This window comes from Parasteatoda tepidariorum, chromosome 5, assembly GCF_982258835.1.
Source record: "Parasteatoda tepidariorum strain Cologne lab strain chromosome 5, Ptep-v5.0, whole genome shotgun sequence".
NCBI classification, from domain to species: Eukaryota; Metazoa; Arthropoda; class Arachnida; order Araneae; family Theridiidae; genus Parasteatoda; species Parasteatoda tepidariorum.
Genome location: NC_141759.1, coordinates 52487360 through 52499748, shown reverse-complemented (window position 1 = coordinate 52499748; position 12389 = coordinate 52487360). Strand labels below are relative to the sequence as shown.

Sequence of the window (12389 nt, the reverse complement as noted above, 5' to 3'; positions counted from 1 at the left end):
TCAGGTAGCAATAATATGAAATTTACGATACTTAAGGGTCGAAAAAAAAATACTGAATTAGTAAAAACAATTATTGTTTTTAACACTTTTAAATCCATTGGAATATTTAGGTAACAGTAATATGAAATTTACTGTTTTTTTTTTTTTAATTTACTATTAAAAGACAGTGAAACATGTGTAGAATTATCTAAAACAAATGTTATTGCTGTACGCTTAATACCTTTACCTCTATTGGAAACTCGTATTTATTTTTACGTAACAGTTTTTGTTACTGTTCTCTCTTATAAATTAACAATAATGGAAAGGTTACAATAATAGAAACTATAAATTTACCATAATAGAAGATTGAATTATTATTCTGATTAATATATTTGCCTCCATTGAAAATTTGTCTCAATTTTCTTTTTTTAATCCTATACGCAGTGGATGGATTAATATATAAAATATTCATCCATTCCGTATTTTATATTGTATATTTAATACCTTTACATCTATTAGAAACTTGCATGGATTTTTTTCGTAACAGTTTCTGTTCTTTTATAAATTTACTATTATAGAAGGTAGAAGAAATATTGAATTATTATTCTTATTCATATATTTGCCTCTATTGGAAATTTGTCTCAATTTTTTTTAAAAATTTTATACACAGTGGATGGATAAAATATGTAAAATATTCATCCATTCCGTATTTTACATTGTATATTTAACACCTTTACATCTATTGGAAACTTGCATTGATTTTTTTCGTAACAGTTTCTGTCAGTGTTCTTTTATAAATTTACTATAATAGAAGGCAGAAGAAATATTGAATTATTATTCTTATTAATATATTTGTCTCAATTTTCTTTTTTTAATCCTATACGCAGTGGATGGATTAATATATAAAATATTCATCCATTCCGTATTTTATATTGTATATTTAATACCTTTACATCTATTAGAAACTTGCATTGATTTTTTTCGTAACAGCTTCTGTTCTTTTATAAATTTACTATAATAGAAGGTAGAAGAAATATTGAATTATTATTCTTATTCATATATTTGCCTCTATTGGAAATTTGTCTCAATTTTTTTTAAAAATTTTATACGCAGTGGATGGATAAAATATGTAAAATATTCATCCATTCCGTATTTTACATTGTATATTTAACACCTTTACATCTATTGGAAACTTGCATTGATTTTTTTCGTAACAGTTTCTGTCAGTGTTCTTTTATAAATTTACTATAATAGAAGGCAGAAGAAATATTGAATTATTATTCTTATTAATATATTTGTCTCAATTTTCTTTTTTTAATCCTATACGCAGTGGATGGATTAATATATAAAATATTCATCCATTCCGTATTTTATATTGTATATTTAATACCTTTACATCTATTAGAAACTTGCATGGATTTTTTTCGTAACAGTTTCTGTTCTTTTATAAATTTACTATTATAGAAGGTAGAAGAAATATTGAATTATTATTCTTATTCATATATTTGCCTCTATTGGAAATTTGTCTCAATTTTTTTTAAAAATTTTATACACAGTGGATGGATAAAATATGTAAAATATTCATCCATTCCGTATTTTACATTGTATATTTAACACCTTTACATCTATTGGAAACTTGCATTGATTTTTTTCGTAACAGTTTCTGTCAGTGTTCTTTTATAAATTTACTATAATAGAAGGCAGAAGAAATATTGAATTATTATTCTTATTAATATATTTGTCTCAATTTTCTTTTTTTAATCCTATACGCAGTGGATGGATTAATATATAAAATATTCATCCATTCCGTATTTTATATTGTATATTTAATACCTTTACATCTATTAGAAACTTGCATTGATTTTTTTCGTAACAGTTTCTGTTCTTTTATAAATTTACTATAATAGAAGGTAGAAGAAATATTGAATTATTATTCTTATTCATATATTTGCCTCTATTGGAAATTTGTCTCAATTTTTTTTAAAAATTTTATACGCAGTGGATGGATAAAATATGTAAAATATTCATCCATTCCGTATTTTACATTGTATATTTAACACCTTTACATCTATTGGAAACTTGCATTGATTTTTTTCGTAACAGTTTCTGTCAGTGTTCTTTTATAAATTTACTATAATAGAAGGCAGAAGAAATATTGAATTATTATTCTTATTAATATATTTGTCTCAATTTTCTTTTTTTAATCCTATACGCAGTGGATGGATTAATATATAAAATATTCATCCATTCCGTATTTTATATTGTATATTTAATACCTTTACATCTATTAGAAACTTGCATTGATTTTTTTCGTAACAGTTTCTGTTCTTTTATAAATTTACTATAATAGAAGGTAGAAGAAATATTGAATTATTATTCTTATTCATATATTTGCCTCTATTGGAAATTTGTCTCAATTTTTTTTAAAAATTTTATACGCAGTGGATGGATAAAATATGTAAAATATTCATCCATTCCGTATTTTACATTGTATATTTAACACCTTTACATCTATTGGAAACTTGCATTGATTTTTTTCGTAACAGTTTCTGTCAGTTTTCTTTTATAAATTTACTATAATAGAAGGCAGAAGAAATATTGAATTATTATTCTTATTAATATATTTGTCTCAATTTCCTTTTTTTAATCCTATACGCAGTGGATGGATTAATATATAAAATATTCATCCATTCCGTATTTTATATTGAATACTTAATACCTTTACATCTATTGGAAACTTGCATTGATTTTTTTCGTAACAGTTTCTGTTCTTTTATAAATTTACTATAATAGAAGGCAGAAGAAATATTGAATTATTATTCTTATTAATATATTTGCCTCTATTGGAAATTTGTCTCAATTTTTTTTTTAAATTTTATACGCAGTGGATGGATAAAATATGTAAAATATTAATCAATTCCGTATTTTATATTGTATTTTTAATACCTTTACATCTATTAGAAACTTGCATTGATCTTTTTCGTAACAGTTTCTGTTAGTGTTCTTTTATAAATTTACTATAATAGAAGAAATATTGAATTATTATTTTTATTAATATCTTCGCCTCCATTGAAAATTCGTATCATTTTTTTTTAATTTTGTACACAATGGATAGATAAGTATATAAAATTTTAGAATCGCTTGACTGACCAATCGGAAACGAGAATTATCCTCATTCCTTATTTAATTCAATCGGTGAGTAAACCAATCGCGAAATGATATTGTTTATCTATTCTATTCCAGTGATGTTTGTTTCTGGTAGCTTCTTGCAATTCTAGTTTAGTTATAAAGCAGCTGCTGTACGTTACAAATTATCAATCGTAGAATTTTCATTGTGATACTAAAAAACAAAATGTCGTTTGGTTTTATTGGTGCCGGGAAAATGGCTCAAGCTTTAACCAGAGGAATTTTAAAAGCGGGTAACTATATGTTTTTCTTAATAAACTTTTATTATTTCACTTAAATTGATTAATTAGATGATTCAATGTTAGTTTTTTGATCTCTTCGAAATTATAAAATTGTGATCAATGATCTGATACCGTGGGTTTATAAGCTAATTTTCGTAATTGTAAATGTAATTGATTATTATTGTAATTATATTCTATATATTGTAAGTAATTTGGATTAATAGATTATTATAAATTCTAATAAAAAATGAAATTATGAGCAATAAAATTATAGGAGTGGAATTATACTCGTTTTTTGTAATAATAAATGGTAGTGATAGATATTGTAGTTACAATGCATGCAATTGTACGAATTGTAAACAAGAAAAAATATTTAAAGAAAGTATTTTTTGATATTAACTTACTGTTGAAGCTAAGAAGGTGAAATGGGACGAGTTTCAAGAGGGGGCTGTTGGAGCAGTAATCCCAAGCTACTAATTTTTTAGAGCCCCACACGGGACCGCTAAAGCTTATGATGTTAAAATCAATTTTTTGTAATTTTCTAACAATTTATTAAACATTTTCGGAAGTAATGTTATGTAGTCTTCCTTTAGAACCATTAAGAACGTATTATATATTTTAAGTTCAAAATTCGAAAAATAGAAAGAAAAAAATATATGGTCATTTTTCCTTTTGTCCCTCACCCAACTTTCCCCTTTTCCAACTCTCTAATTTCAGTTATTATCTTTTGTTTCTGATTTTTCAAACTAACTTACTACAATCACCTACCAAACACTTAAAATTGTCTTGGGGTTTTGCGTTGGCAAAAATATAACAAATTTAGTAAAAATGGAGAATTCTAATTTTTTTCTTTCGATTCTAATAGAATTTCATAAAAAGGTACAGTATTCCTGATTATAGGTAAATTTTGGCTACTTAGATATAAATAGGGGTAAGGCCCCAAGTAACACATCAAACCCAGTCCCCCTCATTCCTCAATCCAACCATGCTTAAAATTGAGGCAAGTGATGCTTAATTAATTATGGTATAAAGTGCAACAGAAAATATAGTAGTAGGTAACTCAGATACTAATATAAGTTGTGTGGTAATATGTTTTATATGTCACAACCATACAAATAAATACCGAAATGGATCTTAATCAAATGTTTCACTGTATTTCTTTAACTTAATTTTAAAAAGAGTACAAATCTAGACGAAAATTCTTTAGTATCCAAAGAGCGAACAAAGCAAACTCGGTTTGCGAAGCGATCCAAAAGAAACTCAGAAAGCAGCACTATCGGAGATGAGCGCAGCGAACTGGGGAGGAGCCCCCTAGTATGTTTATTATTTCCTGTATTTTGCTTGCTCTGCTTCCCTGTGAATATTATTAATCATCCTTTTACGTATGGTATATTTTGGAGATAAATCTGTTTCAAAATTATAACTAACATTTCGATTGAATCCAAGTTGTTTAATTTCAAAAATGATAGATCTTGTTTTGGTTTCAATTTTAGCTTAGCCCATGTTGGTTTTTGTTTTTAAAGAAAAGGCTAGCTTAACGTGACTTTGATTTTAAATATAGTCAGGATTTTGTTGCTTTTGCAATATGCCAAAGTCCATTTAATGAGTATCCAACACTAAATGTTTTTGCAACTCTTTTTTTACTCGCAAATAATTGAGCGTATTGAATATTTTAATTTGCTGCAGCCTCAGTATGGTGCTAAGTTGAACAATGTTATCATTTCTTACTATATATGGAAATCTAATGATGGTGTCGCAGTTTTCCATTGTTGTCAATACATTTTTATTGGCTGGAAAATCACGTGGTAGGATCCAGTTTTCCCACCTTAATTTTCATATTGCTTTGGTTGTCATCAGCATAAAATTGATATAAGTCATAAAGTTATTGTTTCCCCATAAATATTTTTGTTTCTCTAATTTAAAGGTTAAATCCCTAATTTAAATGCTTCGAAATTATAACGTGTTTGAAAGATATGGCAAAATTGAGTTCTTTTTAATGATTTTTTCAGCTTTTTTGCTATAAATCTATTATAATCTATATAAATATATTTTTTAAATGAGAAAATCGTCCGTTTGTCTTATTATCTACTTTTTAACAATGTATATAAAGTTGCAATAATTGTATAATTTCAAAACTAAATTTTGTGAAAAATATCATCGCTTATGGTAAAAAAAAAAATTTTTTTTTAAAGTGTTGAATGTGAATTTGGTGAGTGGAGCAAGCAAGAGCGGGAGCATAATACTTTTTTTTTCTTTAATTTGGCAGATCTCGTATATTTTATAGCCGTTGTGTGAAAATTATAGCAGTTTTGTCTTTAATATGGCAGATCTCGTATTTTTTTATAGCCGGTGTGTGAAAATTACAGCAGTTTTGTCTTTAATATGGCAGATCTCGTATTTTTTATAGCCGTTGTGCAAAAATTATAACAGTTTTGTCTTTAATATGGCAGATCTCGTATATTTATAGCCGTTGTATGAAAATTATAACAGTTTTGCCCTTAATATGGCAGATCTCGTATTTTTTATAGCCGTTGTGTGAAAATTATAGAAGTTTTGTCTTTAATAAGGCAGATCTCGTATTTTTTATAGCCGTTGTGTGAAAATTATAGCAGTTTTGTCTTTAATATGGCAGATCTCGTATTTTTTATAGCCGTAGTGTGAAAATTATTACAGTATTTCATAGGTTTTATGCTCAATTCACCTAGGCCATGTAAACAATGTTCTAAAATGAGATCGAGAAAAATCTGAATCCACAAAATTTAATGAGTGTGTAAACTCGTTTCGACATTTTAAAACTCTGACGCATAAGCAGAGTTCACGTGAAAAAGAACATTACAGAAAAATGTGATAAAATTAGAATGAGTATAGTATCAAAACATCTCTGAGCATAAAAATCTAAACGAGTATTTTAATCGCTTTTTCACTCTTTTAATCATCTTTTGTAAATGCTCCTTAACTGCTGCAAGTCTTTTAATAGTGTTTTAATAGTGCCGGGAAAAAAATGAGTTTGTCTTTTGGAATTGTCGGAGCTGGAAAATTTGCTCAAGCTATTGTGAAGGGACTTCAGTATATCAGTAGGTCTGCTTATAATTCTTGTTTGTAATTGCCGTAATAGATACCGCTGAAGTGTAAAAATCAGTTATTCTACAAACTATCTGCAATGTGCGTATTTATTAGGATGATTCATTAAAGTGCCAAAACGTTGTTTCATTTCGCTTTCTCATTGTTTCATTTAGGAAATCTGCCCATTACCTTCTAGGTCAGGGGTGGCGAACCTTTATGCACCAACGTGCCATTTTTTCTAAAAAAAAATTTAATGAGGTCATAGACGTGCCGACAAATAGTTTTGACTTCGCGATTATTGGGTAAATAATAATACTAGATACTATCAACTCAAAACTCTTTCTTTATTACGAAAAAAAAAATACATTTTGTAATGTCTCAGTTATGCGCGTAATTCAACTTAAAGTAACATCAGTGGGACTCCTGTTGTTGCAGATTAGATGACAAATAACTTATATTAGGGTTCTAAGATGTTAGTTTAAGCAGAATTGTTAATTTTTTTGCTGGTTATTTATTGTTAGCTTGCTTTTTTATGGTTATTAATTGGGTATAATATAGCCTACGTCACAGGTTGTGTTGTTCCTACTAAATTTAACCCATGAACGGCATTTTCTGCGAGCCTAACTTCAAGCCACAAATAAACAAACGAAGTGTTCGATCGTTTAAATAGCTGCACGCCAGATTTTATTGCATTATAAAGAAAAGTTATTGAAACTAAATACAACTAAATAAACAACAACAACTAAAACAAATAACAACAACTACTAATAACAATAACTAAATAAACAACAACTAAATTCCATTCGTTTAGCATTGCGTCATATGTTGTTCCTACTAAATCGAAGTAGTTGTGTTTTTTTCATATTATACCCAATTGCTTTTTTGGCATTAATAGTTCGTTTTTTTGTCAATTTTTTGTGAATTTTAATTTAATTGTTAATATGCTTCACAGTGAACTTTGTGATCGGTGGCGTGCCCAAAATATTGTGTCGCGTGCCATTGGTTCGTCATCCCTGTTCTAGGTTATCGTTAAAGTGAAAATAAGATCTTTGCTGAAACAACAGCAACGTTTCCGTGTGCTTAAATTAATATAATATTTATTTTTCGCGATCTAAAGAATCAAGTTACTACTATTAAGCAATCAACTCATTAGTTGCTGACATCAATCATCAATCTTTTTGAAAACTATAAAACGGTTAAACGGTTTAAAATATAATTACAATTTAGAAAAATATATCATTTATTTATTGCTTCAATATCTGAAGAATCCAGTCAATAAATACCATCAACAAATGAGTTAAAAGATTGAAAAGAAAGAAAAAAACTTTTGAACACTAATGATACGGGAACTGTTATTGCGCACATAACCTAGGTAAAGGAAGGAAAATTCTTGATTCTGCACTTCAACTGATTACCCTTATTAATCTGCAGATTAGCTAGGTAATGTCTACATAACAACGTAATGTATACAGTACGTAGATAGGTAATGTGTACAGTACGTAGCTAAGTAATGTGTACATAGATTCGTTACATAATTACAGCATTAAAACTTTAGCTATCAAATATTTTTTCACAATTTATTTTTCACTACTTATTTCTCAACTTTTTTTTCGCAACTTATTTTTATTGGGGTTTATTTTGTGCTTAAATGAAGCAGATTTTTAAAAAAAATCAAAAATGTTAGGTCCTTGAGTGACTATTTTGTTTCCAATTGTTTTCGAAAAAATAGTAATATTCTATGTAAAGAGTTGGTGCCTATGTACTTAAAACAATCTTAAAATTAACTCTAACGTGTAAGGAATTAATTATGAACTTAGGAAGTATATACTTACTATAAGTAAGAATAAAGCAAAAAAAAATTATTAATACAAAATGAATAACAAAAAATACCTTAATTTTAGACAGCTTAATATTCTTAAACTATTCTGTAAATTGTAAACTAATATTACTACTTTAAATACTACGTTTTTTCTTTCCTCTAATCTAATAATAACTCAATAATAAAATGAAGTGTGTGAGTGAGAATATTAATTATGTTACAGAACTTTTTGCTCTATCATTCTACATTTTGTATAATTTTAGCCCTTGACTTTAAATTTTGTTCGAAAATTTCAAATAGATCGTCAAGGGGAGCAGTTTGAAAAAAAATGGAATGTTCTCGTTGGTTAAGCGTCAGCCACTGTTTTAAACTAAACTACGAACGATTATATTAAATCAAATATTTTAAAAATAACCTCAATGGTGTTTGCTAGCTTGTAGCTCTATTGTGCAACAACAAAAAAAGAGTTTATTGCACGTACTTTAATGCTTAATTATATTTACAAGCAATATCAGTTAATTTTAATGATCAACGCTAACATGGCAGTAAGTTACATCATCAAATTTGTATTTCTAAAGTTATCTGAAACGAAACCATGTAATTATTTTGCTTATAATAATTCTTTTAAAAAGTGTTTCTATGAAACTAAACAATATAAAATGACAAAAAAAAATTAATTTTTTAATTATAAAACTAATGGAAAAGTGGCACTGATTCATGCAGCAGAAGCATTAAAAATCGAGATACTATTGTTCACACCAATGATGCTTAGTTGCTGTTGGTAATAAATATTAATTGAAATAAAAAAAAATAAGCAATATACTGAAAAGTTAATTTAAAAATAGGTACTTATTCTTTAATGGGAGAATACGGCAGAAAATCTTCATACTAAATTGACACAAATGACGTTTGATTCATTTTGGTAATGCGTACCACTGATATTATTGTAATTGAAATGGTATTATTGTATTGTAAAGTAGTAGCAAAAGTGGTGTATTTATAATTTCATGAATTAGAATTAAGATAGCTTTTTTTCCACCACTACTTATAAATATTTTAAACAGTATATTAAACAACAGATAAAGAAATGCCTTAAAGTCCTTATCAATATTCTATTTGTTTTGAAAATTTCGGAATTAGTTTCCTACTGCTGGTAAATGCATTTCACAGAAAACTCGAAAGTTAGAGAGTACTGACCGAGCCCGATAGGTACCAAATATTATATTGATATATTTTTTTATTAAAACTCCATCAATACTGAACAGTTTTAACACAGAATCTGTGAAAATAGGTATCTTACGGCCCATCGAAATGAATAAGTACCGGAGAAAATTACTTGATAGTGGCAACTTTTGACTATTGTGAGTTGGCCTCGAGCAAAAAATCATGCCAATTGATACTGAATGCAATTAATCCTTGTTTTGATAGGACGAACTGCAAAAAATATGACCAAGAGGTCGTGGGTTCGATCCCAGCCGAAGACTCCCCGTGTAGTAAATAGTGACTGATGCGCGTTAAGTATGTCGAGTCACAAAGTCCTCCATGTTCTCAATATAAATCATACCTCTGGAGGTACTGATCCAGGCGTTTCCATGTCTTCTAGATTGATTCAAAATTATAAGGCTACGGAGTTGAACGTTAGTAGTCATAAACCCAAAATTAGGTCGGCTGCTCAACGACGGTTATAAAATAAAATAAAGTCTAATAGCTTAAAACCGTGATGGCTCAGGGGATAGAGCGTTCGCTTTCCAATGAGGTGATCCGGGTTCGAATCCGAGCGAATACTGGTCAATACGATTTCCGCATTCCGTTTGCACCAACCGCAGTGCTGACGTAAAATATCCTCAGTGGTAGACGGATCATGGGTTAGAGTTCCCTTGTCGTCAGGCTAACTGTGGGAGGTCGTGAACTCATAAATTGGGTCGGCTAGTGACTGTTATGAAATAGAGTGTAATAGCGTAGAGCCACAGGAAGGACAACAAATAAAATAATTAGAATTATTTCAGCTTTATTAATTATGGCGGTATTATTCTTTTCATTTTTGTGCATGATTTTGTAGGGTTGTTCAGTGCTGATCTATTGATTACTTGCTTTTTTTATTTTATTCGGGGAACGGGTATTCAGCTAGTAATAAGAAAAAATTGCTCACTATATGTTTATGATATTTTATAATCTCATAAATCGAATTAAATTTTAATGCGAGATTCCATCAGCAAAAAGCGATAGATAAAAATTTATCTTGCTTAATTTTTATCAAAAGGAATTTGATAAATTTTATCATCTGAAAGCAATTGTCATAAACGTGACTGTCCAAACACCTTTTTATCCTCTAAGCATGGCAATAAATTATATCAAAGAATAAAGATATTAGACCGTCTTTAAATTTATTAGAGCTCTTTTGCATTCGTCTCCATCCGATCCACAATTTTCTATTGCTAATTAGATCAACGTTGCGCAAATGTGATTTATAACAACTTGTGGGCCGAGCTTTTGTAGTATTTAATAAAAAAAGAACTTGGATATTATGAATCCAAAGACACCCTATAGGGAATCTGTAGTCTTTTTTTTTATTATTTACTTTAGCACCCGTTGCCGAGCAGAAGGGCTTATGTTACTGGGACCATAGGTAATTTAAAGTTTAAAGTACAGAAAAAAAGTGAATTCAAGTAAACCATGAAGTTACAAGTATTGAAAATTCCTTCAAAATTGAAAATTCAATATAATGCAAACTAATTATTGGCAGCATAATGCAGTAAAGATGGAATCCTGCCATACTTTGTTTGCAAATTATGAAGATAATACACTCTATAACAAAAAAATCGACGCTCCAAGAACGCACTAAGACGCGCAAAATCGACGCTCGATCAGGCTGGAATGATGCAGACTGGGGACGTATAGTCTTTAGAGACGAATCCCTCCTCCAACTGTGTCCTGACGATCATCGAAGACGTGTTTGGAGACGCACAGGGCAGAGGGGGGATCATGCCTTCACTATTGCACGCCACACCGGCCCTCAACAGGGCATTATGGTTTGGGGTGCCATTTCCTTTGACAGTTGGACCCCTTTGGTCGTCATTAGAGGTACACTTATTGCACAGCGGTACGTCGACGACATCCTAAGACCTGTTCTGCTACCGTTCCTTTTGCAGCTCCCTGGGCTGGTTTTTCTGCAGGACAATGCCAGACCACATACGGCACGTGTTGCTATGAACTGTCTGCAAGTTTGTCAAACTCTTCCTTGGCCTGCCAGATCACCAGATCTCTCTCCCATCGAGCATGTCTGGGATATGATGGAAAGGCGATTGCATCAGGCACAAAATGTTGATGACCTCGTTCGACAATTGGATCGAATTTGGCAGGAAATACCGCAAGAGACCATCTGGGAGCTTTATCGGTCTATGCCACGCCGTGTCGCAGCTTGTATCCAGGCTAGAGGTGGGTCAACACATTATTGAGCTTGTTACTGCAACTCTGCAATAAATTATTCAATTGTTCTGAACTTTTAATCATTTGCTATTCTGTACATTGTCTTCCTATCCACCAATTTTCGTTTCAATCGGACAACTCCTTCTTGGTGCGTCGATTTTTTTGTTATAGAGTGTATGTTTGTGCAGTGTTTAATATATTATATGTTTAATATGTTATAGTTAATATGTTACAGTTATAGTGTTTAATATGTAATAGTTAATGTTTACGCAGAAGATAATATTCTTCTCCTTTGTATAATTCTGCAATAATATGTTTGTGTTTTGATATTTTGAAAAGGAATTTTCAATGTTTGAACTTGGTTTACCTGAGTTCCCTTTTTTTTCTGTACCTAAAATTTTAAATGGACGATACAGGTAAAACAGAAAAGCTGTGGTAAAAAGATGCTGTGTTTTTTCCAAAGAGAGAAGAAGCAACAACCATTTAAAAAAAAAACATTTATTATTCAGAGTTTTTTCAAAAAGCAACTGGATATGATGAGCCTTAAATATCCCATAAACAAATCTTTTGTATTTTGCTTGTGAAGCTAAGTAATGAGATACCTGTATATATTGTATCAGACAACGGTTTGAATGAAGACTAAGCTTATCAAAATTACGAACAATACTATTAATGTTTGATGCAATTGCTACTTT

At 29.6% G+C, this 12389-nt stretch overlaps 1 protein-coding gene across 5 annotated transcripts in view; it reads left to right on the top strand.

Moving 5' to 3' along the window:
• LOC107452833 (pyrroline-5-carboxylate reductase 2) overlaps window positions 1-12389 on the top strand; it is a 43711-nt gene that overhangs the window by 13569 nt on the left and 17753 nt on the right. The window contains exon 1 of one of the 5 annotated variants that reach the window (XM_016069438.3): window positions 3211-3398. The exons of 3 other annotated variants lie outside the window; for them this stretch is intronic. In XM_016069438.3, the coding sequence (XP_015924924.1) occupies window positions 3332-3398 (67 nt within the window). In that variant the 5' untranslated portion in view covers window positions 3211-3331. Of the gene's footprint in view, window positions 1-3210; window positions 3399-6247; window positions 6461-12389 lie in introns of those variants that run through there. One more of the 5 variants, XM_016069437.4, reaches the window with a different exon arrangement.